At 42.2% G+C, this 27,492-nt stretch overlaps 2 protein-coding genes across 3 annotated transcripts in view; one reads left to right on the top strand and one right to left on the bottom strand.

Moving 5' to 3' along the window:
* Nucleotides 1-1,232: 1,232 nt before the first annotated feature.
* Nucleotides 1,233-14,576, top strand: sfxn1 (sideroflexin 1). Its single transcript, XM_080774034.1, has 11 exons — nucleotides 1,233-1,325; nucleotides 4,456-4,628; nucleotides 5,021-5,191; nucleotides 6,205-6,303; nucleotides 6,505-6,580; nucleotides 6,748-6,833; nucleotides 7,100-7,227; nucleotides 8,391-8,440; nucleotides 8,647-8,696; nucleotides 9,580-9,627; nucleotides 10,546-14,576. Exons 2-11 carry the CDS (start codon nucleotides 4,465-4,467, stop codon nucleotides 10,640-10,642), a joined length of 969 nt encoding a protein of 322 aa, XP_080630160.1. The 5' UTR covers nucleotides 1,233-1,325; nucleotides 4,456-4,464; the 3' UTR covers nucleotides 10,643-14,576.
* A 3,902-nt stretch (nucleotides 14,577-18,478) lies between these two features.
* Nucleotides 18,479-27,492, bottom strand: part of atp7a (ATPase copper transporting alpha) — a 31,751-nt gene continuing 22,737 nt past the window's right edge. For both annotated transcript variants that reach the window (XM_080774459.1, XM_080774458.1), the window contains exons 18-25: nucleotides 26,939-27,121; nucleotides 25,343-25,556; nucleotides 24,697-24,843; nucleotides 24,412-24,554; nucleotides 22,549-22,752; nucleotides 21,699-21,816; nucleotides 21,162-21,264; nucleotides 18,479-19,123 (exon numbers count right to left, since the gene is read on the bottom strand). In XM_080774459.1, coding sequence (XP_080630585.1) covers nucleotides 18,841-19,123; nucleotides 21,162-21,264; nucleotides 21,699-21,816; nucleotides 22,549-22,752; nucleotides 24,412-24,554; nucleotides 24,697-24,843; nucleotides 25,343-25,556; nucleotides 26,939-27,121 — 1,395 coding nt within the window. In that variant the 3' untranslated portion in view covers nucleotides 18,479-18,840. The remainder of the gene's footprint in view (nucleotides 19,124-21,161; nucleotides 21,265-21,698; nucleotides 21,817-22,548; nucleotides 22,753-24,411; nucleotides 24,555-24,696; nucleotides 24,844-25,342; nucleotides 25,557-26,938; nucleotides 27,122-27,492) is intronic.

The following is a 27,492-nucleotide window of genomic DNA, read 5'->3' as shown; positions in this document are numbered from 1 at the left end:
GTCAACGGAAATATGTCAATTTAAATAAATGGTAGATTTATTTTCAGAATGAAAACAGAACAAATAGGATGTAGGGCTACATCATCAATATTCTCTTAATTTTATAATTTTTACCTGTATCATCATATTCATTCCAATAAATTAGCTAATCAGAGATTATATATTGTAGTATATAAAGCCATATTGGCCATATTATATTTGGGGAGTAGGCTATACACTATACAGCAATGTATGGATCCACTGCTCTTCTCAATTTATATGCTCCCACTCGGCCAGATTATTCAACCACAACATACATTTTCACTGCCGTGCAGACGATTCCCAACTATACATCCCGCTCAAACAAAATGATGCAGACAATATACCGGTACCCCGGATCCTTGCATGTCTCTCAGATATGAGGATGAGTCCTATTCGGCCCCCCCAAACTCCACCACCCTCATCCAGACACAGCTAGGCAGCCATCAAAAATGTTAAAACCTCAGCACGAAATCTGGGTGTGTGGTTTTGATTAAACCTCTCTTTTGAATGATGCCCAAATAACAAAAGTTGTACACTGTACAGACATGCTTTTTCAGCTGAGAAACATTGCCAGAATGAAACCATTCCTCACACCTATACAGATCTTGAAAAAGTAATCCATGCATTAATTTCTTCGCCCTGTATTTCGGACTCAGCAAAAAAGCCATAGCCCGCCTGCAACTAGTTCAAAATTCTGCAGCAAGACTCTTGACCAATACTAGGAGGTGTGAACACATTACTCCAGTACTGGCCTCCCTTCATCGGTTGCCAGTACATTTTAGAATTTGATTTTAAGATGTTATTGACTACTTTTAAAGCTGTGTGAGGGCTGGCCCCAAGTTACATTTTAGCTACCGTATGTTACAGCCCCACGACCCCGCACGTACCCTCAGGTCGGCAGGCAGGGGTCTCCTGACTCCTTTTAAAACAAAACACGTTACCATGGGTGATAGGGCTTGGGGCCTTCGCAGCTAGGGCACCGAAACTCTGGAACGGCCTACCCCAGAACCTGAGGGACGCACCCTCAGTGGCTGTCTTCAAAAGACTTAAAGAAAGAAAGAGAGAAAGAAAGAAAGAAAGAAAGAAAGAAAGAAAGATAGATAAAAGTGTGCTATGGAAAAGCTTTTACTTTGAAAGGGAGATTTCTCTCACTGGTGGCGGATGTCTCTCGGTCTGCTCACTACTTCCACCTTGACGCTGCTGCGTGACAAATTAGCTTCGTTGAGCCTGTTTTGGAGACAGCCAGGACCGTGGTGACTGACAGTGGTGACAGAACATAGGAGAGAACCCACAGTCACAGTGCAGTAAGTGACATATACATCATGCATTAATTGTGTTTTCTTTAGTAAAGACAGATGTTTGCATCAACCGACTGTCACGCCGCGGCTCCGTGCGTCACATCTGGATGGATGAATGTGTTTAAGTGGACTAGTGAGGATGATGTGTGGATGTGGCAGCTGGATGAGACTAGTATAAACCACAACACCACGGATGCTGTGACCGACGTGTGGATTTTGTCATGACTAATAATAGACAATAAATAGTCTATTTAATAACGACAGTGTGCTCATTTCTGATAACGGGCTGGAATCGTTCCGCTTGATGGTGAAACATATATCGACGTGCTGCTGTGATCTGGTCCAGATCTGGCTGGTCTACTCTGTCTCGGACTGGACTGTCTGGACAATTAAAAGCCTACGGTAGATTAGAATGTTATAGCCTACTCCGCGGTCTGACAGGACCTGGTGGAAAAAAATAACTGATCTATAAATTAAGCTTGATGGTGTCAGTCAGTCAGTCAGTCAATCAGTCAGCCTGCATTGTCACCGTCCGTCATGTGAAAGTTATCTGCGTAATTAAATGAATGAAATGGTTTGCTATTTTGCTATATGAAGCCAGCGCGTTAATAAAAGGTGCGATCCGTAAGTTTTATCATGGCCCTTAAGCCACGTACGGTGTAACGGGGAGGTATTACATCGCGTCGCAAAACAACGGAGATTCGAACCCATATCCATATCTCCAGTCCCCCCCGTGGGAAACCAAACATCTACCGCTTCAAGGCGGAATTCCCTGTTATATTGGGATTTTATATATGTGTTCATGGCAGTATCAGGTCTACAGTGAGTACAGTCTACTTGTCAGCAGCACTGGCACTGCAGATCAATCTTGGTTAAAATACAATAAAATGTAGGCCATAAAATTCGGTACATTCAGTTCTTCGGATTGTAGCTTTAAAGTGTATTAGTTAATGTGTAGACACGCAGGTCGCGTTTGATTGGCTTAGAGAAGGGGGCAGGTGCTGGGGGTTATAGATCAAAGGCCGCCTGCGACAAAGTTCAAATTGTGCCACTTGTCACTTTCCATTAATACTGCAGCATTATAATATAAAACTGGCGTTCCATAATAACTCTTACTGCACATTGTGCACAATAATTATTGATTAAATATACATCCTATGCGGAACAACAGTGAATAAAGAAGGTGGGGGACTGGTCTTGTGAGAACCTCATGGCCTTTTAATTAAATTGGGCACAGGAAAAGCACTGAAGCCACTTGGTTCCACACGGAATTCTCGTTTTATTATTGTCAGTCCAGCGGCCATCTTGGATGCAATTCCAAGAGGAATTTCATCATCCTTTGGTGCCGGTCGTCTGACGTCTGGTACAAAATCACGACTTGTTTCACATTAGTGAGACTGTCAAATTCGAGCCTATACTGTGGCCCACATGTCCTCCTTAAATGGTGCAAAAGTTAATTGAACTAATCAATTTAATCAATATATTTTTTGATAATAACATTAGGCCTGTCGACTTAAAAAAATATTCAATCTGCAAGCTCACAATGCGCCATGAGCTTGTAGATCAGCTATCTTTGCGTGTAGCCAACGTGTAAAATAAGGCTTAAGTGATTAATCAGACTAATTGATTCAGTCGATTAAAAATATTCTAAAATCAAAAAAGTCACACCCGTGTGAAGTGAGGGGTGCTCTTATCATACGTCATCATACATCATCTCATTCTCAACCAATGGCACATCTGGTTTGTGTTTACACACCTTTGTCTTCAATGTTTGTGTTTACAATACACACATTTTCAGTTTTGTTAACTGGATCCTGCTGTACACACACATGCATTGATTTGTGTACATGCGCACAAGTCCACTTTTCACCAGTTTACAGTCACAGTTTGGGGGATGGGGGGAGGGGTGGCCTAGTCCACTTGAGCGCTTCAGAACTGTTGTGTCAGGTCAGCCATCACCATAGCAACATAATGCTGAATCAGCAGCATGGTAATTCAGGGAGGAAGAAAGACTTTCTTACTATGGATAGCAACAATAATTTTGTCCTTGTTTCTAAACCGGATCACACGGCTAGTTTTAGAATACTATAGGCTTTCCTCCGCAGTGCAAAGCCTAGTGATGCATTGCAAGGTCAAGTGTCTGCTGATATTACGACCTACGACGGATAATCGAATGTGCTGCTGCCTTGAAATTCAACATCTTGTGAAAGTTTATCTGAAATGTCATTGTTTTATTTAGCTGCACCAATGAACATCCTGTGCTCGACCCGAGGCTTTCTTCACCCTCCCAATGACTGATTGTGGGGGTTTAGCAGAGATGGAGTACTTGATGAGAGGCTGGGGAATTGGGAATTGGCTTTACGAAATTGGGACTTGGAAGGGGAGAAAATGTTTTTCTTTTGTCTTGAAGGGGCATGTTTTGCACAATAACATAGTCTTTTCATTATGTCTGCCCACGATCTCTGTGATTCATACAGTACGTTTGTTTACCTCAGTCACTGATACTAAAATCTGATATTTAATTTTTTCTATGAACCTGTGACTTGACACCCATACTGTTATAAAAAATATATTTAAAAGAAAGAACATCCTGTGCTCGAGATTAGCCCAAGATTTAGACTTTTTTTAAGATTCTGACGAATCTCTCTACGAGAGTCTAAGCGGCTCTACTGCCAAACGTTCGCCCAGGGCGAACGTTTGTGCCTCAAAATCACTCTTACCGTGTACAAATGCAAAATCTAAGCTCCTGTATCCTTTGCCCCATTTGTCCGGTGGGTGTACGCAAAACAATTACACACCGAACGACCGTAGTTTTCAATTAAAAAAAAGGTATTTTAATCCACTCGGTCCATACTCTGTCTCTCAATCTAACCTGAATCTGGCGGCCATCTTGTTTTTCTCTCCATTGTAAATGCGTAAAAGCGCCCCTAGCGGCCAGGGTTCTGTTGCGCATGAGATTCGGAAAAAAACTCTACGAGAGTCTAACGGCGGGGCTCCACTGGACGCGTGTGACACGGGTCAAAAAAACAGTGGAGCCCCGGCATAAATCTTGGGCTAGCTCGAGACAGTCCTTCAAAAGATTGTTCATTATATAAAACTTGATACATGTGTTATTGTTTGCGTTTTTAATCCTTAGATAATAAACATGGCAGCAGAGCTATCCACCGCCATAAACATCAAGGAGCCACGATGGGACCAGAGCACCTTTATGGGCCGAGCCAAACACTTCTTTACTGTCACAGACCCCAGGAACATCCTGCTGACCAACGAACAACTAGAAAATGCACACAAAATCATCTCTGAGTACAGGTAAGATCCTACACAATACCACCAACCCTTAGAGAACCAACTGCCCCAGGGACAAAAGAGCAACAAGTCAGACAGCAAATGAACATGTTCATTCATGTATATGCAATTTTGTCAATAAACCTCCATCTAGCAAAAGTGGAAAAGTCAGTGGAATGTGCTCACACTTGTATATATATATTTTTCTGTTGCTCATGCCCACAAATCAGGTCCCACCTGATGTGTAGGAGTTCTGACCATCTCAGTTACTTCTATAGATGTCTAAGCTGTGGACCAGTTCCACTGAAATCCTGATAATAATGGCTCAATTCTCATGTTTCGTATTCATTATCGTTTGCTATTATCATTGCTATTGCATATTATTTTGTCAATTCACGAGCATAATTGTCTTTCAGACAAGGTGTGGTGTCTCCGGACCTGACAGAGGACGAACTGTGGAGGGCCAAATATATTTTCGACTCTGCCTTCCACCCAGACACCGGCGAGAAGATGGTCCTGATCGGTCGCATGTCGGCACAGGTTCCCATGAACATGACCATCACCGGGTGCATGATGACCTTCTATAAGTGAGAGCTCTTCCTCTGAAGTCTGCAGCTTTGCCGTTTGCGTCATGAGTACATCCACATAGAACACGTAGCGTGGCGATGTGGTGATGTAATAAGTAACATTTTATGCACAAATAAAAGCACAGACACTGTATGAATGAGGCATCATTCTTACAGGCACATCAGGCACCAAATGACTAGAGGGTATGTGTGTGACATCATCATCATACACGGAAGTTATGCGGGAATGCCTACAGAGTGGCAAAAAATTACTTTCTGGCCTTCATAGCCCATACATCCAAACAGAAAAGTCCTATTTGATTGCATTAAATGACTTTAAACTTTGTCACTCACTTTGCCACTTGATCTGCCATTCACTCGATCTGCCATTCACTATAGCTGAATGTGAAATATTTATAGTTATATAAAATACTCGTGGTGTATAACGAGAAACAGTCAAAACACCTTCAATGTTCTACGAACACTCACACGCTCTGTGTCTCATACGCAGTAAAACCCTCTCTGTTAATTTATCCATTTGTAACTCAGAGTATGAGAAAAAATAAAGGGAAGCTCCGCACACTCAGATCTGCGCACGATCAATGTATTTATTTAGCAAGCTTTCGGTCTACTGACCTTCTTCAGGCATGGAGAACTCAGAGTACAAATTGGAATCAAATGGACCCTCATTACAGGTCTATAACTCTGAGGCCCCTTTTCCACCAGGGCTGAACCGGTTCAGTTCTTATTTCCCACCTGATTTTGTTTCCACTGACAATGAATTGATTGCCCTGAACAGGGAACAGTCAAACAAACTACAGTACACACCAGAAAACCATGCGTAACCAAACATTAACCCTAACCGTAACCTCACAGAAACTATGCCTAAAACCTAACCTCAAGCACCATGTCCATCCGAGGCAAAACACCTGGAAAAGAGGTTATTGTGATGCAGAGTATATACACCCGTAACACTGTTCTTGTACAGTGCAGCTTACGGAGATAACATTCTGTTGACCGTGTACTCTCTACAGGACGACTCCAGCAGTAATTCTATGGCAATGGATCAATCAGTCCTTCAACGCAATAGTCAATTACACCAACAGGAGTGGAGACGCCCCTATATCAGTCAGGTAAAATAAATCTTCACTTTTTCCTACATTACTGAATGCATGACCAGGGACCACGTGTACTACCTTCAAAGACCACCAGTGGTTCCACGAGCCACCGGTTGAAAACCTCCGTTTTAGAATATGGACACGGGGTGGTATTATGAATCCTCCCATCTATCGAGCTTTCTCTTGGCGTGTAACCAGAAGCCTTTCTGTTTGCAGTCAGCTTGGCACAGCCTATGTGTCGGCCACCACAGGGGCAGTCGCCACTGCTCTGGGACTCAACGCACTAACAAAGGTAATCCGTTCATGTGACGACCTATTGTTCTCATCATCACCACCAGAAAGGCTGGGAGGCGGAGATTATGTTTAATTACTGCATTGACACGGTGAAATTAGGTGTGCACAAATAGCTTCTCTGTCATGACGAACGCAGACAGTGATTTATACACAATTCTCTTGTAGCACATCTCTCCTCTGTTTGGACGATTCGTTCCATTTGCTGCTGTAGCTGCTGCTAACTGCATCAATATCCCACTGATGAGACAGAGGTAGTATATGCACGCATGCACACACGCTTTCACCTCCAGAGGTCAGGGAGGGGGTTTCCTGAGAATTGGTCGCTTCACTCAGACATGATACTGATTACATCCAATTCCCCACACACACACACACACACACACACACACACACACACACACACACACACACACACACACACAGTGTGCATAGTTTCCTCTCTAATGCATAATGTGTACTTTAAACAACGTGTGGCAGGATAAATCTTGTGACTTGACGGGACATGTGTTGTTTGCAGGGAGCTGAAACACGGCATCCCCATTACAGACGAGAACGACAACCGGTTAGGAGAGTCAACCAACGCGGCCAAGCAGGCCATCAGCCAGGTGGTCGTCTCTAGAATCCTCATGGCCTCTCCAGGAATGGGTATGTAAATTAGAGTTTTCTGTGACTTTGTGTCTGGACACATATATGCCCATATAAGGACATGGCTGATGTCACAGCCCTTATATAGCCAGTATGGAGGTCCCTAACGTCAGTGCAAATCAGCGTTGTCTCCTGTTTTGCGCAAAGTCAGGCCAGTGCTCAATTGGCAAGAGGGAGAGAGAGAGAGAGAGAGGGGGTATTTCACCCACACAAAGCCAACTAGGCCTTTTACAAATTCAAATAAGGCAGAGATTTTCAACTGGTTGTCTCTGACCATGCATTCAGTCATGTAGGAATGCATTTGTTCTTCCTTTTCTTCCCCGTGTTTTTGAGGGGCACTAGCATTAGTGTTGTTGAACACATACACAGCTTAACGTCTGGAAAGATTGCACGACTGACCCACGCAGGTGATGGCAATAATACTAATAACTGTAGTCTTTACTGTGCATTACGTGAAAACTCCTGTCAGGCGGTTGTTAAGGTTGATTGAGTCGGATACTGTTTCTCCCTCTAATATTTCCTCCTAGGCTGTTTCTAGTTCTAAATAATGTCATGCACATTTGTACAGTGCATCAGCAAGGACTCGAGGAGGGATAGGCGGTTGCCCAGAACCGCCTATGTGACAGATACAGCGATATCTATAAGGATGGGTAAAATGCAGGGAACAATTCTCCCCTAGAGAGGAAAAAAAGGATTTAAAAATCAAACATGCATACCGTTAATGAATGCGTGTCGCTTGCTTCTTCTGTCTTGCTGAAATTGCAGAATGTAGTTTTCTTAGCAGTGGTATAATTTGTGCAATATTTAAGAATCAAGAATCATGACCTTCACACCAACACACCTGACTGTGCCAATTCATTTCCTGATTGTGTGACATGACTCATCACCAATGTGTTAACTGCCCCCTTGTGGCATGGCATACTAACTACCCTGAAATATAACTAGTCTGAGTCTAACCAAAAACAAAGAAAAAACATTACATTCAGTGTTACTGTCTTTTGGAAAGACATTAAAACTATAAATGGGCCTAAAAAGCAGTACTGCCTTGCAATATTGAAGGTGTGTCTGGTGCACATAACATAACTGAACAAGTTTGATTGATTGATTGATTGTACATATATTATGTTTTGCATTGTACACTGTACTGAAATGTTCTCTTTCAGCTATCCCACCATTTTTAATGAACCATTTGGAAAAGAAGGCCTTCTTGAAGGTAAGCATCTTTCTGAAGCTTAACATTTCAAAATTTAAACAATAAAAAAAATGGCTTGATATTAAATTGTATTCGGATACCATTTAGTTGTACACTCTCTGGGTGAAATGAACACTGAGGAATTTTAAGAGTGTACTGCCTGCTTATACATCAGAGGAGTGAATGGAGTCACGCTATCTTTGTGTTTCTCTGGTTGGTCTTTTCAGAGGTTTCCATGGATGAGTGCACCCATTCAGGTCGGCCTGGTTGGATTCTGGTGAGTGGTCCGATGCTTCAGCTGATAAGACAACCATTTGCAAATTCTTCTGAAATTTCAACTTAGTAAAGAACAGCTGAAATGAAAAATATGCCCTTCACACATTTAGAGTATATCTGTGGTCACAATGGGGACATTACACACACAACAAATAAAGAAATGGGAAGGATAGCTTTGATTTAAAATAACTGAGAATTGTAGCAGACCTGCAGATTCCTGGGAGTTTGTTAGTTGGTATGTGGTGCATAAAAACTCGACCCTGCTTCTCCACCTCACGTTCCGATTCAAATCCTACATTACTAAATGAATGGTCAGGGACCACATGCGATACTTCCACAGACTATTTTGGTATTTTTATATACAATCATTATAATTAAATAAATGTATATCTTTTTCATAATTTCTTTCTCAAAATCTCAAATCTTGCCACGGACATGTTTGTCCGTGTACAGACATGTTGGTGACCCCTGCAGATGACCGTTCGATACAATTTACAATTTAGGCATTTAGCAGACACTCTTAATCCACTCTAAATCTTGCTGAGACACAAGTCATTGAATCCTTATATATTTGTATTGTATTCTTAAGAGATTCTTAAGATTGACTTTGTAATTGTGTTAATGTGACTACACCACAATTTGTAGCTTGGGTTTGTGGTACCCGACCATCGAAGCTAAGCAATGTCTTGACTCCAAAAAACAATTACTTCAGTTCTCCCTTTGTTTCATTGTTTAATGGAACACTCTGGCACATGCGATCATTGATTTGTTCAAGGACTTTGCAACTTTGCACTTTAATAAAGTGCATGAATTTGGACCATCGTCTACAGTAATTATGAGAGAGTTCTATCCAAATGTTTGATTGTAATATGATTGTGTTTCAGTCTGGTGTTTGCCACGCCGCTGTGCTGCGCTTTATTCCCACAAAAGAGGTGAGTGAAAGATGTATGAAACTTGTACAGTCTAATCATAATGCATGAATACAATACTGTGATTGTGAGGGTTGATTAACTCCACAATGAGCCAGCCTTGTCAACATGTTTAGCCACGCTGTGTTTCAATGTAGATAGGATGTTTATTATCTAATTATTTTAGGCAGTCTTTGCTTTTATTTAGACAGGAGAAGATAGTGAGACGAGGAACAATCTTATACCTGTACCTTTAACTGTAATGTTCAAAAATAGCTGATGTACACGCTGAGCTTGTATCTGCTACTTTTGAATAGCCCAACACGATCTAAAACGAACACAAGATCTAAAACGTCACAGTTGCTTTTCCGGTTATACTGGGTGAAGAGATAAGATAATTCTGTTGCGTGATGTAACCAGATTTCCAAATCAATTAAAAGAAAAATAGAGTGGTGGATAGAGTACTTAATGAATTTCTCCGGCTCTGCTGGTCACGAAATTATAATTGGCTTAGGACAAAAACTAAGACATTTTCATGAATTCAAGGCTTCATGGGGTGTGTAATCGAAAATAAGTCACCTTTTTGGGTGAACTAAAGAAGATAGAAATACTCTGTTACAGGTAAAAGGCCTGTTTTAAAAAAATGACTTGAGTAAAAGTACAAATGTATTGGTGGTATGTACAATAATACGTGGTTAATAATCGAAATCTGCAAAGTAACTAATTGTAGTGGTGTAAAAAGTACAATATGCACTCAGATTTAGTGCAGTAGACGTGTAAAATACTCAAGTTAAGTCAAAGTCGTACATAAGTACACCACTGGCCACCACTCACCACCCACAGTAGAGAGAGTGCTTTTTTTTTAATCAGCAACACAGCAGCAGAGGTGCAGTCAGTTCATGCCAGCTCTTCTTATGCGTACATGTGCAATGCATTCCTCAGCTCCATGTCCGTGAGCAGTTTGGAAGCGGCGCTTCAGGAGAAGATCCGAGCCAACCATCCGGGGGTTGAGAGAGTCTACTTCAACAAAGGACTATGAGCGTTCATCCAGGCCCGTCATGGAAGCACCGCCATGCTCCGCGTAGCCACCATGCGTAGCCACCATCTCAGCATGCTCCTCAGCTCTGCTCCGGCCCTCCTCCATTAGTCAACGTGCCAAAGTTAAGTTTGATGTTCCGTCTTCATTTCAGGTGCCACTTCCCAGGACGTCTTATTTTAATGTCTTAATCTGTGATGATCGTCGGTTAATTTTGTGCAAAAGAAGATGTATTCACGGTGGACCTTGATGAAGCGTCTGATGTCCAAGAGAGTACGTATCGTATAGTAGTCGGACCTTTATTTTTTAAACTCATGCAGTATCTTTTTTTTTTTTAGGCTTAAATGTGTGCTGCTGCCAAGCCGTTTGCATTTTTATTTTATGACCTGTGTTACTTGATGGGGTCACCACGATCTATTTGTATCTCAAAGACGTCTTGAGCTGTTGTACGACAGCGTGGCGCTCAGGAAATACCAGATTAAAATGTGTAAATCTGGTCTTGTCTGCGTACCGCACAGTCATGCGACAGCGCATACATTATTACTCACTCAGTATCTGCCAAATCTCCAATGAGGTTTTAAGACACCGCTCGTCTATTATAACCTCTCACTACGTTGTATTATTTTCCAGAATAACGCACATTTAGAATTAGCAAGTTCATTTTGCCAAATGAATGCATCTCACCAAGCCTTTACGATCGATATATCCAGGGCTCCTCCCAACGCAATAAGATGCTGTGACGTCACCATCGAGGTTAACTTAACGATGCGATGTAACAATGGTGACATCACACAATGTGTTATTTTAATAATAATAATAATATAATATAATAATATGTTAATGCAGTGGTTCCCAACCTTCTCTGGATTGGGAACAGTGGAAATGAACACGGCAAGCTGTCTGCTGCCATGTTACAGTTAGTGGTCAGGTGTTTTAATGATCAATCAGTCAATTGGGTTTCCGGCTTGGATCAACGGAGCCAACAAGAAATACCATGTGATTTTCTTTTGTTTAATGATGTTATTTTATCATTAAATCTTCCACTTGCAATACCCTCACCCAGGCCCACAGTTTGGCAATCACTGTCTTAATGTAATTCATCTTTGTCACAGGCTACTATTTACTCTGCTCGCCAAAAGGTGCATGATCAAATCACTCCTCATAAGCATGACATTACAGTCATTGCGTCACATTCCAGGGGCTTCTAGGGTCTTTGTTCAGGGCTTTGTTCACATTTAATTTAAGTATGACAAAAATAACGTGCCAAAACAGCAAAACATCTCTGTCTAATGTCTTACTTTAAGGACAATATGAGAGCTTAGGTTGAGTTGCTTTCATATATTCTTGCCTTAAAAGGAGCAAATACCTGTGACTCCCATCTACCGTTCTTCTTTTAAACTGTGCCTTTTCTCATCTGTCCATCTGTGGTCGTTGGACAAGGGCTTTCATGGCTTAATGCCACTTATCAGAGGCCCACTGAGCATTCTATATTATTATTATTCTTATATTGTAAACTTTTAGCTACAGCAGATGGCAAATGATTAGGTGTAGACATAGTGGCTAGTTCTGGCTACCATTGAACTTCACAGCTTTCTTGTCACGTGGGTAAAATGGTGTATTTTTTTTATATTTCTTTTTACAAGGAAGTAAGTATAGGAATAAGAATTTCCTTTTTCGAAGAATACTTTTCGGTGGTCACCTCTTCACCGAAAACTAGACTATGAATAGGCCTTAACATTCCTATTATGAGTAAAGACAGACAGATCAGATATTCTAGATTGAAATGAGTAGAGTAAGATACATACTGTACATACACATACACTCTTGAGGTATTGACTCCCTTCAAGGCAAGAAAGATATAGGTGCTACTTATCAAAAGCCATATTTCCACCATTGACATCTTGCAAATCATAGGTTGGACACTTTGCCAAGAGCAAAAGTCTGCTGATCCTAAAACTGACCTAGTTATTAGACTCCGATGTGAAGAATATATTGAGATAAACTACAGCGTGATATGAAGTTGGTATTGTTCTAAACACAGCAGTAGAAGCATCCGGCAGAAGTTTGGGGCAATCTCTACTGTTATGCGTAAATGTTTCTGTTTTCATGACAGTGGATTTGGTTGGCAGGCAGATGAATCGGATGTATAATATAACAATACTAATTGGTGTGAGCTGTCTCACAGTCCCAAATGATAATGCCAGCCTTTCATGTTTGGACAGAGATTAACAGATTGTTGCACTACGTAATTCTGACTCAGAGGAATACATTACAAATGCCCACCATCTTTACACACCTGCATTAATGGGATAGATCCATGAATATTTCATTCATAACTTGAATTCTAGGTCTCTTACCCCAGAAGACATGCACTGAAATGTATTGGCCAGTTTTAAAATCAAGGAATGAGATGAGACTAACAAATCTTCAACAAATCAATTTTTTCCCCCTCTTTACAATTACGTTAAGTGTTGTTTTTCCAGTGATTGGGCCAGAGATATAAGGGGGGCAGCTATATGTTCCTTCAGCACCTGTTAGCAGGATTTAAGCAAATATAAAACAGAAATGAATAAGTGTGCCAGGTTTCACTTTCAACCTGCTGACCATGTCGACTCAGTGAATATGTCAGTGTAACTCAGTTGGCTACTTTCCAAGTAAAGTAGCCATCAGAATCACATGCTACTGTAATGTATACTACTGTAATGAATGAATGAAGTGTCACGCCACCTCGTGGCCCATCCCTCATGGGATTATATGACACCTTTTCATAGTTACAATTATTCTACTGTAGATGGAAAGATACTGTATAGTATACTACTATAGCTACCGAGGAAACTTTTGCAGGGAAAGCAGATGTTCTGAAGTTTTGTCCAGACAGTGGCACCACCTGAATGTGTGTGTGGATGACTGATTGATCCCGTTTGCATTGATTACCTCGAGATACAGCAAGTGTGCAGTCGCCTAAATTCAAGCTGTGATATTACATCTAAAGCACAAGGGAACACAGGGCTGAGGGAACATAGATGATCCCTATATACATACATGACATTAACTCACAAATTAGTCAAACTCATTTTGTAAATTTGCTGTATACATTCCATTATTTTTGTTCTATCTTGATTCTCCTCACCATTCTGTGGTTTTTGTAAAGGTGTTAAATGTTTAAGTATTGAACGTATCTATTTGCATATTGTTGTATACTGTAGGTACAATGCATTTATTTGAGGTTGTCAGTGTTTTCAGAGAGAACCCACGGCTTTGCAGCTGTTTCCTGTAGTAACTGATTGAAGTGAGGCTCATTATTCTAGTGTTAATTAGTGACCGAATGTAGGATATTAAATGACAACGGTTAGTCTTAAACACACTGGTACTACATGTCATACTGTGTATAAAAGACTGTGGAAGCACAATGTTGTGACAGGTTTGACCTGCATATTTTCATAAATGTCACTAGTAATGTGTTTCTTGCACACATGGCTCTACAGTACACCATTAGTTCTCAAAGTGGGTCCCCAGGATTCCAAATGGACCCTTACAAGTCTGTAACTCTTACAGGGGTCCTTGCAATTAGGAATGACTGCTCAACTACAGTATATGCTTGATTAGAGGGACTCAGACAAGATGTGAAGTGAATTCTCTGGAAACCTTCAGAATTCAGGCTATTTGAGCATCCCCTTGACTTCTGACCTCACATAATAGATCTAGGTAAACCTGCTGAAAATATTTAGTAAACGTAACTCAATAAATAACATTTTCCACAGGCTTTCAATCAGCCAAATCATCTCAAATCTCACGATAGCCAAAGCGATACAAAATCCACTCAAAAGGAATAAGTCATTCAGTTTACTTTATATCAATTGAAATGATTATTTTTAAGTATATAATGAGAAAACTGTGTCTAATTGTTTTGCAGTACACTGGATTGAGATGCTGTAATGTTGAGACTACTAGATGAAATAAAAAAATAGTTGATGAAATCATGCATGGAGGATATGGTGTCGTTCATTGTGACTAACGCCGCCCTCTGGTTCAAATTTGGCACAGCCTGCTAAGATCATAACATTTCTATCAATTATTCACTCTTTTCGCTCTCCCTCTCACATACTGGCACACAAATCGCATCAGATGCAGTTAGAGGTTCAGCGTATTAACTGCGATTACAAGACTGAATGTCCTCAAAAAGTTATACTGACACACACACACAGAAGACTGGATACGCTTTCGTCAAACATGTTCATAAACAAAGCTGGATAAAACAGGTTTATTTTGATGAAATAATTTATTTGATACAAATGGACGTAGAAAGAAAAGTGAAGACAATATGATTAACGGGTAATCTTCTGGTTTCACAAAGACCGACCTGATGGAAATGCACAGCAAACGGATAATGTGTTGATTTTATGATACAATATGTTACAGAAAAGATACACAAGTTATACTTGTTTATTTCCCCAAAGCCAAGTCACAGCCTGCACTGACTGGATGTTCTGAACATCCATCAATCGCATCCATAGTGTGTGTACGACGTGCTTCACGTACTGTATCTCCAGAACCATCCAACCAGTGCAGTGTAAAAAATAAAACTGATAAATAAAATCACCTGACAGGCAATATGGTGAATGGCGCTCATGGAGTCTGTACTGGAGACTTTTAAAGGGATATTTCACTTTAAAAAGAAAAACTTTGTCATTTCATAGTAACACCCCGGACAGTTTTTACTTGATTCAGTATTTATTGTATATATATATATATATATATATATTGTATTGTATAGTATGTATTGGATATTCATTTTAGCTGCCTCGCCCCTCCCTATACAAACCCATTGTAACTTCTAACTCCATTTTAACCATGATAGATTAATCAAAAACACCGGTCCTTTTTTCTTGTGACTGATACAGTCCTTCTAATACGTGAGGGGGCCGTGGTTTTTCATTGACTGTTTTCATACATTTTTTAATATTATATTCTTTAGTCTCTTCGGTCCTGCAGCAGCTTCTCCCTCCTCATTATTTTCCAAAAACAATATTTAAAAATAAATGAAAACAGTCAATGGAAAAACCACGGCCCCCTCACGTATTAGGACAAAATCAATCACCAGAAAAAGGACAGGTGTTTTTGATTAATCTATCATGGTTAAAATGGAGTTTGAAGTTACAATGAGTTAAAATTAAAATTAATATCAAATACCTAATTACTGAATCAAGTAACTTAAAAACTGTGTTCACATAAGACCGAGTAGACGATGAAATGACCAAACGAATTTTTGAAAGTGAAATATCCCTTTAATACAAAGTATCCACAGACAGCGGGGACTGCAATGATAATTACAATTAATTAAATCTGTGCTTTAAAAGGCAATATTTGAGTTTACGTAACTTGTTTGTGGTAACTGCATTTCACCTGTACCCACCCTGGGGTGGTACATCCAATATAAACCTTATGGACACACATAGGAATGAATGACATGTTTCTTGGAATAAAAGCTCAAAAAAGATAAAACAATGCATCACTTATTGTTTGGACAGGATATAAAATCAATGCATTTAACATTTTGGTATTATTTTCCATTGGATATGTGGAAATGTAGCACTAGTTTCACGTTGTAACCAGCAAATGTCCATTGCAATCAAAACACAATTCACTTAGCATGTAACTACAGTTTTATCCATACCAAGTAACACGTAATAACTGGAACACTCTGTCTTTATGAGATATTAAATTAGTGTTCTAAAAGATAGAAGAACACCGAGTGGGCCAGATGACTATACCATCCGTCTACAATACAGATTATCAGGGACGGGATCATAGGACAGTGTGTGGAGCCTATAGTTCCATTGGGCCCAACAAATTAACCACTTTCACCCTGGCCTCCTTATTTTGGCCATGACATTATAATTATGCAAACATTTCCAAAATATATAAGTTTGCCTCCGTGATTCGTCGTAAGACAAAGTAGGGCTTAAAACCCATTTTGGGCAGGAACCCATTTTGGTGTTGGCATCATGTCATGCTTTAGCTATTGAAAAATAGCAGATCTACAAACTACATAGCGCGCGCTACAAGCTTGTAGGTCTGCTATTTTTTGAAAACCGTCAGGATTTAGAAGAGATTTTTTAGAATCTGATCTCAGGTCAAAATGCGTTAAAGAACCACCATTCTTCCGTGCGTTAGAATCTGATCTCAGGTCAGAATGGGTTAAGCGGTGAACGCACACGTCACGTCTTGATTCCACATGGTGGACCGTAAACTGAGAGAGACCAGCAGTATCCAGCCATCATTGCTGTCGAGCGGAAGTCGTTACTTTTCAGGAAATAAAAAAAGAATAACCCGTGTTCCAATAGATCCAATGTACTAATTTAGTCACACAAGCTATGGATACATTTCGAGGGGTCAATATTTATAAAAATCCACAGCTACGATTGAGTCAATATTATGGTGAGCAATGAGTTTCATTTTCTTTGCATAGTAACTGTACAAACGTTTAAGATTTTCACCAATCATTTACATTTGAATTTGACAAAGTCACCGAAATTACGACTCGTCACTTTTATGTGTACCATCAGGTGTTTTGACTGTTACAACCGTCATTACCTTATTTCGTTCCCATAAGATGGGTTGCCACCCGACAGCGACGATGTGTGTTTCATTGAAAATGTGCCCAGAATAAAAGGCACCAGGGTTAAAGTGGCTAAACTACTGCGGGAGAAAACTATATGGCTTGCTTTTTTTTTCCCAGCCTGCCCTCCTGTTGAACCTCTTCAGAACAATGGCGTCTGATTCAGTGAATTAGTGACTTATATCACGGTTCAGTCTGTTCTCTCAGTTCAAGGTAACCTGCCCCCCCCCCCCCCCCGCCTCAGCAAAGTGCTATCTTTGGAATGTTCTTGGACTTTGCCAGAGTGGCATATAGATTGGCACTTGGGTAACATTGACTTTACACAGACAACTAAACTCTACTACAGGCTAATATACTTGGTCGAACGACCCTTTTCACACGTAACTGTAAAACAAACAAACGAAACAAAAAAAAACATTTGAGAATGACATTTTGTGTGTGTGTGTGTGTGTACCTAGTTCATTCTCAACGTGTTGTTCATTTTGGGAACCCGACAACAAACTTCTGCAGTCCGACAAATGACTTAATTTTCCTATGTGTACAATTTAATGAAAACAATGATAAATAAAAAGAGAATATAAATAGTCTTTGTATTAGAATTGTATACTATACAACAGCATTAAAACTCCATTGTCTTATAAGTTGACCGTGTCAACTCCTACATGAGGCACCGTGTCTTTGGATTGATGTCACAGATTGTCTGAGAGAGGACGTCCTCTACATGTGGACCCCTGTGTCAGTGGTTCCCAACCCCTTTTCCTTGGAGCCCCCCCCAATATCCCCCCCCCCCCCCCTCCCCCCCGCACGTGCAAACTCGCATACGCATGTATAATGTATGCAATTACGCATGGATACACCCGCGCATGCACGCATGTTAACCCAATTAAGCCCCAAATACTTCTACAACGAATATCAGAAATAGCTGATTTACAAGCTCACAACACCTTCTTGCATTGTCAGCGACATGTTGTGAACTCTGCCATTTCCCCCGTCGCTATTGTTGAAACATTTACAAAACACTTACCGATTTTCCGCATGACAAATTGCACCGATATCAAATTGGGAACATACATTCAGTGGATTAGAAACGAGTTAAATGATGATTTTTGTGCAACTATTTTGGACTACCTCCAAAACAGACACAGGACAAGGCCTCACGTCGCCCCCAACACCATGATCATTGGCACCCCCCCCCCCCCCCCCGGACCCCAGGTTGGGAACCACCGGAACCACACTCTGCTACATCGTCCTCTCCACCTGTACTGTACTCTACTGTACTGTACTGTACTGAGGACAGCGGTGACCAGAAACGCGCTGCGTGTGCACGCGACTATCCAGCATGTCTGAAGTGCATGTCGTTAGAGGGTCATCGCCATACAGAGAAAAGCGTCTGCCCCGGAGGGCTTTCCTGCACTAGATAAGAGACGGACCATTATAACCTCTCGCCTCTTCCCCACCCTCCCCCCACCCCCTAGATCAGGTTAGCTTAGCGTAGCATAACGGTACAAAGGGCCCAGGAACCGGCTCCGAGCGGCCTGAACTGGCCCTCGGGCGGGGGGGGGGGGGCTTTTTTTTTTTTTGCTCAGACAAACTCCTCGTCGCACAGGGCTCCTCCTCCGCTCACCAGCAGGGAGTGCTTGTCGGCCTCGCTGAGCGCCATGCTGTTGAGGGAGTGCTTGTCCGAGCGCATGGAGTTGATGGAGGCCTGGCTGTAGTTGACGATGCGGTCCAGCAGGCTGAGCTTGGGGGAGGGGCGGCGGAGCTCGCCGATGCCGATGTGAACGCTGACGTCGGACAGGCTGCCCGGCCTCCTGGGACCGCCGCAGAGCTGGGCCTCGTACTTCTCGGCGCTGGGCTTCGTGTAACTGTACGGAGGGGGAAGCATAGATAAGCATGGAAGAGATATTCATTGCTATATTCGATACTAAGACTGAGTCAGGGCTAAGTTCTGTTCCGTTTCACTCGTGCAGTGATGTAAATCATCATTTTCATGTCAAAAATAAAGAAATGTATGGCTGCGGACCGCCCATGTGAAAAGAGTTTGTGGCAGGTTTCTTTTTTTATCTCCAAAAATAGCAAACGTATGAGCTCACGTGTCACATTGCAACGCACTGTGAGTTTCTAGATCTGCTATTTTCAAATAGCTCAAGTATAAAAATAGGTTAAACTGTTCCTCACTTTGGCCCTCATTTATCAATCGAGTGTAAAATCTGCCACAGATTCGAGTGCAGGTTTCGTAGTACACCCACGTCGCCACGGCATTTATAAAGTGATCGCAAACAGCTGATCCTTCCTTAATTTCGTTCTCACGTTAATAAATGTGACGGCTGAAATCTATCTGGCACGCCCTATGAAATCAAGCCTCGCCCTCGTTTTTGCGACTGAACACATGTTTACGACCTGTGGGAACCATGGAAACCATGGAAAAAAGGTTTCTCCCGTGCCTTGCCCGCCTCACGCACCTCTCTCTCACACACACACACACACACACACACACACACACACACACACACACACACACACACACACACACGCAGAAGCACACGCAACTTGCAAGCCCACTGGTGTCTTGTTAAATAAAGAACGAACACCTGCATGAATTAAATAAAGTTGTAGGCCTACCCTGTCTGTTTTCCTCTCACCTCGCTTGCTTTGCTGTCATGTCCACGCATGCACGCATATACATGACACATCGACATCGCATCGCCATGAATGGAATTAGTTTGTAGGCTGGCCTATATTAATTTTACCCATTCGTGCGCAGTGCACGGCGAAGGCGTGATACTGCGCACTGCTGTGATATTAAAGTCCTGTGGGTGACATGCCTGCATGAGAGATAGGCTATCATGTCGTCAAGGCAGCTCACAATCAACGTTTATGTAGTGATTTGATCATTGATGAACGAATCATAAACATATGGATGAAGGCTTGCCGCTTGCGCTGGTATGTGTTGGCGACGCACGCCGCGGTCCCGTCCTCCCGACCCCCGAAAATGATCTCGCTTTTATCTGAACTGTCAAAACTGTCTAAGCACTTATAAATGGTGAATGATTAAGCCCCTTACGCCTATAGCCTGCTAGTACTTACTACAAATAGGCAAGCTGTATTGTATGCTTGTCATTGTCACTTGGAAATAAAGGCGTGCAGTCCATTCATGCCTTTAAAAAAATAATAATATCATAATCGCATATGCCGCATCACCGTGTCCGCATGCGCTCCAAAATCATCTCACAAGTGCGCTCGCATAACAAGTGTTTGATTAAGCACAAACTAATACATTGTAAACATGTTATATTGTTTTTAATTGCGCGATTTTAATTACTTGTAAAGTTGGAAATCTCTCTTTTGTTTTTTACATACACATACCGTTTTATATTAACATTTTAGGAGTGAAAACATATGTTTTGATGCCTGTGACAGTGTCAGCAGTTCAGACAAGGCTGCTCCGCTTGTGTAAGACAGAAAAAAAATGCGTACGCCAGCTGAGGAGCAACCGTGGATTTTCAACGTTGTCACGTTCAATTTCAAGCGTTGGCGGAAATGGTAAATGTCAAAAATGTCGGTAATTTCGGCGTGCACCCATATTTTGGCGTACACTCGATTGATAAATGAGGGCCTTTGTCTTTAACCCATTTTGGGGCGGGAACCCCTTTTGGTATGAGCATTATGTTATGCTTCAGCTATTGAAAAATAGCAGATCTACAAGCTCGTAGCGCGGCACCGCGTGGCGCGCTACGAGCTTGCAGGTCTGCTATTTTTGAAAAATCGAAGAACGACTGACATAGAAACATAGCTTTTTCAGAAAACTGTCAGGATGTAGAAGACATTTGTAGAATCGTTCCCAGGTCAAAATGGGTTGAAGACATTTTAAAATACATTAATGGGGTGGAAGTATAGTCTTACCATTTGAGGAGGAGGGAAGACATGACGACAGAGACCGACGACAGAGCCATGGCAGCTGAGCCCATCCAGGGCTGTAACACCAGACCAATGGGAAGGAACACACCTGAAAAAAATGAAATATAATGAACATAATAAAGACAAGACAGTCAGCGATGCAAGAAGCACTCCCAGTTTTTAAAAAGCAGAAACACCTCATTGTAGAGTAGACAACGGAGTAAAAGTCCTGTATTCAAAATGTTACTTTATTAGGAAAAGTACTCACTATGCGGAATGTTTTTTTTTTCTTTTTACATTTTCAAAATGTACAAGCTCACAAATCGGTAACTTATTACAAAAGTTTTCATATTAAAGTACAACAAAGCACAATATTTGCCTCGGAGAAACTATTAAGCACTGAAAAATGGATATAGTAAATTAAAGTAACCAATAATTTTACTTACTTTACAAGCACTGTGCTTGAATAAATGTTCCACCAGTGAACACAGTCTGGCTACATTTCCAAACAAACATGACAATGTATGGTCTGCTGCCACCTACCTGCAGCAATGGGAATGCCAACCAGGTTGTATATGAGAGCAAAGACGAAGTTGATTCTAATCCTCTTGACTGTTTTCTTGGACAGATCGATACTGGCGACCACGTCCAGCAAGTCATTCTGACACACGGTGGGGAAAGGGAAGCAACGTTTAGATGATCAAATAAAAAATACGGGTATATCATTTACAAAAAGGTACCAACTCTCGTCCAATAACGGACAGAATAGAAGCCCTGTTGGAGGAAGATTGACCACCTCCATTTGACAGAAAGAACTCTCGGAAGAGGGTCAAAAGGTCTGCAACAGTTTACACACTTTAACGTGACAGCCATTTTAGTGTGATGAAATATAAAGTAAAGTAAGTGGTTGATAATACTAATTAGGCATGTAACGATTCACTCAACTCACGATATGAGGTTCACGATATTTAATATATATATATATATTTTTTTAATTTTATATAATTTATCTTCCCCCCTGAGATTTTTTCTTTAACTACATTGCAAAAGAAGTAGCATTACTTTTGATAGTGCAGAAACATAATTTCCTTCCTTGATGAGCATCAACGACCACGATCACATTAGATTCTAATGTGATCCTGGGCTCTACACACCCTCCACCAACCTAGTCCCCATATATGGGGACAAGGGGAGAGCAACGGACTTGAACTCATGCTTCCTTCATGCCTGAGTGTCCAAGTTGCTCCTTTACACCTGACAGGGGAGAGTTTCCCTGGTTGGACGTAGCGCATGGAAGGAACACGTTATTCCAACCAGTTCGGAAACATAGCTTTTGACATTTTTTTTAATCTGATCTCAGGTCAGAATGGGTTAAAAAAAAAAGGAGACTCACCCGGATCAGAACCACGTCGGCGGCCTCTATGGCCACGTCCGTGCCCGTCCCGATGGCGATGCCCACGTCGGCCATGGCCAGGGCGGGCGAGTCGTTGACGCCGTCGCCCACCATGGCCACCCGCTTCCCTTCCTGCTGCAGCTGCTCCACCTTGGCCACCTTGTGGGACGGCAGCACCTCGGCGAACACCTTCCTGATGCCCACCTGTTACCAATATTACCAACGTTAACACCTGTTACCAATGTTATCCAATCAATCAGGAGGGAGAGAAACACATTATGGGATATTATAGGAAGGAAAAACTAAGTGATAAAAAAAAATCAATTAATTACCAGCTGCATTATTATTATCGGTGGGTCTGCTGCTGACGTTATGCCACTTTTTAGCTGCGCTCCGCTGTTATGCTCAAATTAGTGACCCTAAAGAATCCTGAGGCAACATGGCTGGAGACGAGGCAGACAATCAGAACTGCTCGACTAGCCATGCCGTGCAGACGATGGGATGTTATGGGTTGTTGCCAGTGGTGGCAACTGTCGTGACAGAAATAAGCTAAGCAGCATCCAAAAAAGAAAAAAAAAAGTGAATGAATCCATGTAAGGCTGGGAATACGCAGGCTTGGCAACCAGCAGGCAACCAGCAGAAAATGATCTCCAGTGTGTACTACCCGGTCGGGACTCTGGCAAGCTCATATTGACCAGCCTTCCCAACCAGTAGCCATTCCCTCAACCAGTAGCCATTGTTGTTGTTTTTCCTTCCTTCCTCCCTCTGTGTGATGACGCTGAAAACAGGCCTCGGCGCCGATTGGTTGTTCGTTAGACCCACCCCCACCAACGATTCTCATTGGATAATACATTTTTGTACCGAAGAAATGATAGGTTCACAGTGCAACACCAGACCAAGAGACGCAGTCCACTCAGAGATGGGGGGGGGGTCTTTGGGCTGGATCCAGGCTAGATAAATTCTCTTTGTGGGGTTCTTTCCCCCTCTTGTGTTTTTTCCCTTTTTACACACACCACAACTCCTTAAGCACTATATAACAAAAAAACATTGCATGGATGCACCTGGGACGCATCCTCAGTGATGTATCCTGAGGTCAACGGGGTTTCGGGTCTCTCAACATCATACCCCTCACTCAGGTGACCCATCCGGGAGTGATCAAGTCCCGACTTACGTCCCAGTAGAGCTACCTAAACGCAGTGATCAATGCCATTTGGCTATTCTGAGTGGCCAAAGAGCATTGATCACGCCTCCAGGTCTTTAGTTTACTCAAGTTAGGGAATAAGACCTGGTACTTAGTCTTAAGACACGCAAAATACAGCCCAGAGTTCATAGACATCTCCTGACTACCCCTCACACAGACTGTTGAGCTGCAGTGAACCGTATGATTGGCCAATGGATATGTATTTTTATTCTTACTTGGCCATTGTTCACAATTGCATCGAAAAACGACACAAAATAAAATCATTTGTTTATGAAACAGGCCACATACATTACGGCATCTAGAAGATCTCGTGTCTATATGAACTGGCAAAGCCAGTTCATATAGACATACTTATTTAGCTAAACAAACAACCTTCTTTTTGCATGCATGGCGTGAGTAACGCTTCATTCATGCTTAGTCGAACGACAGCGTCACTCGCTGGAAATAGCCGATGGAACAAGATTGTGACACATCTTTAGACAGAAGATTTGAATCACATTCCAAACTACCTACGAATGTGGTTAAAATCTGATAAGCTAAAAATTGTTTTGATGCAATATATGCTATTCAACATAAAAACAAACAAATAAAAATAGGATTTGTGCCGTCAGTGTGAACGGAGCCTAAACCATGCGACGATAACGGAGTTTTGTTTGCGGTACCTGAGCGGCGATGGCGCGGGCCGTCTTGCTGTTGTCGCCCGTCATCAGAATCACCTCCAGGCCCATGCTGGTCAGAATGTGCACGGCCAATTCCGCCTCCGGCTTCACCGTGTCTGCGATGGCGATCATCGCACACAGCAGACCTGCAACAACCGGCAAGAATGGAACGTTTCTCAGTGGTTTCTCAGGGTGGGTATCGGTAAGATTATTCAGTTATAATTTGTTTATTGGTTCTAAATATCCATACGCCACAGAATAAAAGGATAAAGATAAAGGCTGACTCACTGTCTATGGCCACCAGGACCGCAGTGCGTCCTCTTCGCTCGTGTTCAATCATGGCCTCATCCACGTCAGCTGTGATCTGGAGACCATTCCTCCTCATCCACTCTCTGTTCCCGATGAGGACCACATAGGAGGCCGTCTGGACCAGGGCTGTAAAACACCACAAACACCTCCAGTGTTACTATACTTGTGAGGACTTCAATATGTTAGGAGGGCAATTAAAACCCATTTTGGGGCGGGAATCCTTTTTGGTGTTAGCATTATGTTATGCTTTAGCTATTGAAAAATAGCAGATCTACAAGCTCATAGAGCTGGTATTTTTGAAAAATCGAAGAACGACTGACATGGAAACAGCTTTTTCAGAAAAAATGTCAGGATTTAGAAGACAATTTTAGAATCTGATCTCAGGTCAAAATGGGTTAAAAGAAAATGCAATTTTTACAATTTTAACCCCAATGCCCGAGTTATACTACCCAACCCCTAAACCTAATCCTAACCCCCAAACGGAACCAGTATTTCTCAAATTCTAATATATTTGCGGGGGCATTTGAACCACAAAAGTATAGTAAAACAAGGGCACACGCACACACACACACACACACACACACACACAGACACACACGCAGCCCCAGGACTGTCCCCAACATACCGAGTGGCTGTGGGTCCATGATAAGCGGATGGGAGCCCGTGGAACTCCTGGAGTCGGCGATGTGGACGAGGATGCCGTTCCTCTGGTTGTTGTCCTCGCCGTCGCTGTCCTCCTGCCTCAGCAGGGACTCCGTGTTGCTGACCATGCATTTGATCCCGCAGCCCGGCACCGACTGGAAGTCTGTGCACTTCCCCAGAGACTCCGTGCCCAACTCCTGCCGACACACAGAAACAGAAGACGCGTTCAGCAAATGATACAATGATACAAGATCCAATACAGACAGTTGGATAAGTTGGAAACTACCAACTTATTGTTGTTGGGTCATTTCTTCAATGAATTTACTTTTAGTCTAAATAAATACATACATACCGGTAATCAGATCTTATAATGACGCCAAAAAAGACATGGCGAGTGCTCATACAGTGGCCAGCGGGAAAGCTACAGTACAAGGAGGACACCCTAAAGGCCACGGTCTTGATCCAGAGAGCCAGGGCTGGACTGGCCACAGGTCATACCGGGCATATTCCCGGTGGGTCGCGACCGCCATGATTTAAAAAAAAAAAAGAATAAAAAGGGCCAATAGGCGGCAGGCCATTCTGCCAGTGCCATCATGATAATGTCACTGTATCAGTGAGTGACAAATAAACCCTCTACAAAAAGGGTTGTGTAGTTGTCTGTTGGTTTGTATTGTATCATTTAAGTTGTTCTGTAAAAGTGGTGGTATTAGGGCTTGTTTGTTTGTTTATGTGTGCCTCGACGGAGCGGGCGGTAGAGTCTCTGCTGCGGTATCTGCACGCCGGTTGTGGTGGGCCGGTCTGGGCCAAATTCACGCGGGAATGACCGGCCCGAATTTAATGTCCCAGTCCAGCCCTGCAGAGAGCTGGGAGGCTTCCAAACAACCCCGTTTCAACTGGTACATTGCGGTCAAACACGGTGTAGCAGCAGAGTTCGACAAAGGGCATCCGCCACCAAGCCGAACAGGATGGACAGCTTTGAAAGAGCAGTAACCACTTCGTCCCCCTGCTAGCCACCTAGCACGCCCACAGCCATCACCCGCCCTCACTGCAATTGAGTATCGGCCTCGTCATCAGCCATCTACGCTGTAGGATCTTACATTTTAGATTTAAGACCACAGATATAAAGTTAAATAAGTCAATAAATTCGAGAAATTGAATTAAATCTGAACCTAAAGAAACATCTTGAAATTACTCATTCTGTACCCAGCAGTTGTACTGTAAATAGCACACAATAGGAATTTCACTAAACCGATTATGATATATTCTCTTTTTTTATGTATTTTATCATTTGTTTATTATTAGTTTTCAGTTGATCAATTCACTGATTATTCATTTAAATCATGTCACCAATACCTGCCAATATTATGAACTTAAGAAAGTAATGTTAAGGTGCTTGCATCAGACATCTTGCCAACACCTGGGTAATATTCCAGTTCTCGCCAAGATCTGAAATCAGATTTATACACAATACTTGTTTTTGTCCATTTTTGTACGCCTGTCTCGAAAATGTTCAAAATGTTTTTAATCATAAGCAAACATGGAGATACAGACAGAATGCGGGACGCGAGTTGAGACGGACCTGTTTGCAGTACTTGGTGATGGCTGCCCCCAGGGGGTGTTCGCTGTTGTTCTCAGCGGTCCCCACTACGGCCAGGAGGCGTGAGCGCGGCATCTTGTTCCCCTCCACGACGATCTTCATCTGAATGACCTTGGGAGAGCCGTATGTAATGGTCCCAGTCTTATCGAACACCACCGTCTGGACCTGCATGGAGATAATAAAACAACCACCATCTAAATACTGACAAACAACATTTGAGATTAGAACAGAGCGCACCACTCTACAGCCTGGGAGCGCAAATCTCTTTGATGTGGTAGAGAGAAATAGCCACAGTCCGGTGTTGCCAGACAATCGGACATGGTCGCGAAAATGGCCACTGACAAATGTACGGCCACTGTTTTGGAAACCAATCATATCACTGGCCCCAATATGCGGGACGGCCCCAAAAGACTTTGGATTGGTTATTTTTAACTCTCTAATTGTTTCCACTTGGTGCAAGGAAGGGTGGGAGATTGTTAACACACAGCTTGGTAGCCATTTCAGGCATTTCTGGTCCTAATGCGGATATCATTGGA

Source organism: Protomyctophum bolini, assembly GCF_963924005.1.
Source record: "Protomyctophum bolini genome assembly, chromosome: 10".
NCBI lineage: Eukaryota > Metazoa > Chordata > Actinopteri > Myctophiformes > Myctophidae > Protomyctophum > Protomyctophum bolini.
The sequence above is the reverse complement of the archived record's forward strand: the minus strand, read 5'-3'. Positions and strand labels throughout refer to the sequence as shown.

Bases quoted from the DNA above. Each gene is read 5' to 3' on its own strand.
- sfxn1 (XM_080774034.1), top strand. From the start codon at position 4,465: ATGGCAGCAGAGCTATCCACCGCCATAAACATCAAGGAGCCACGATGG. The intron at 7,228-8,390 runs GTATGTAAATTA...GTTCTCTTTCAG, and splicing joins CATGGCCTCTCCAGGAATGG to CTATCCCACCATTTTTAATG. The intron at 8,697-9,579 runs GTGAGTGGTCCG...ATTGTGTTTCAG, and splicing joins GTCGGCCTGGTTGGATTCTG to TCTGGTGTTTGCCACGCCGC.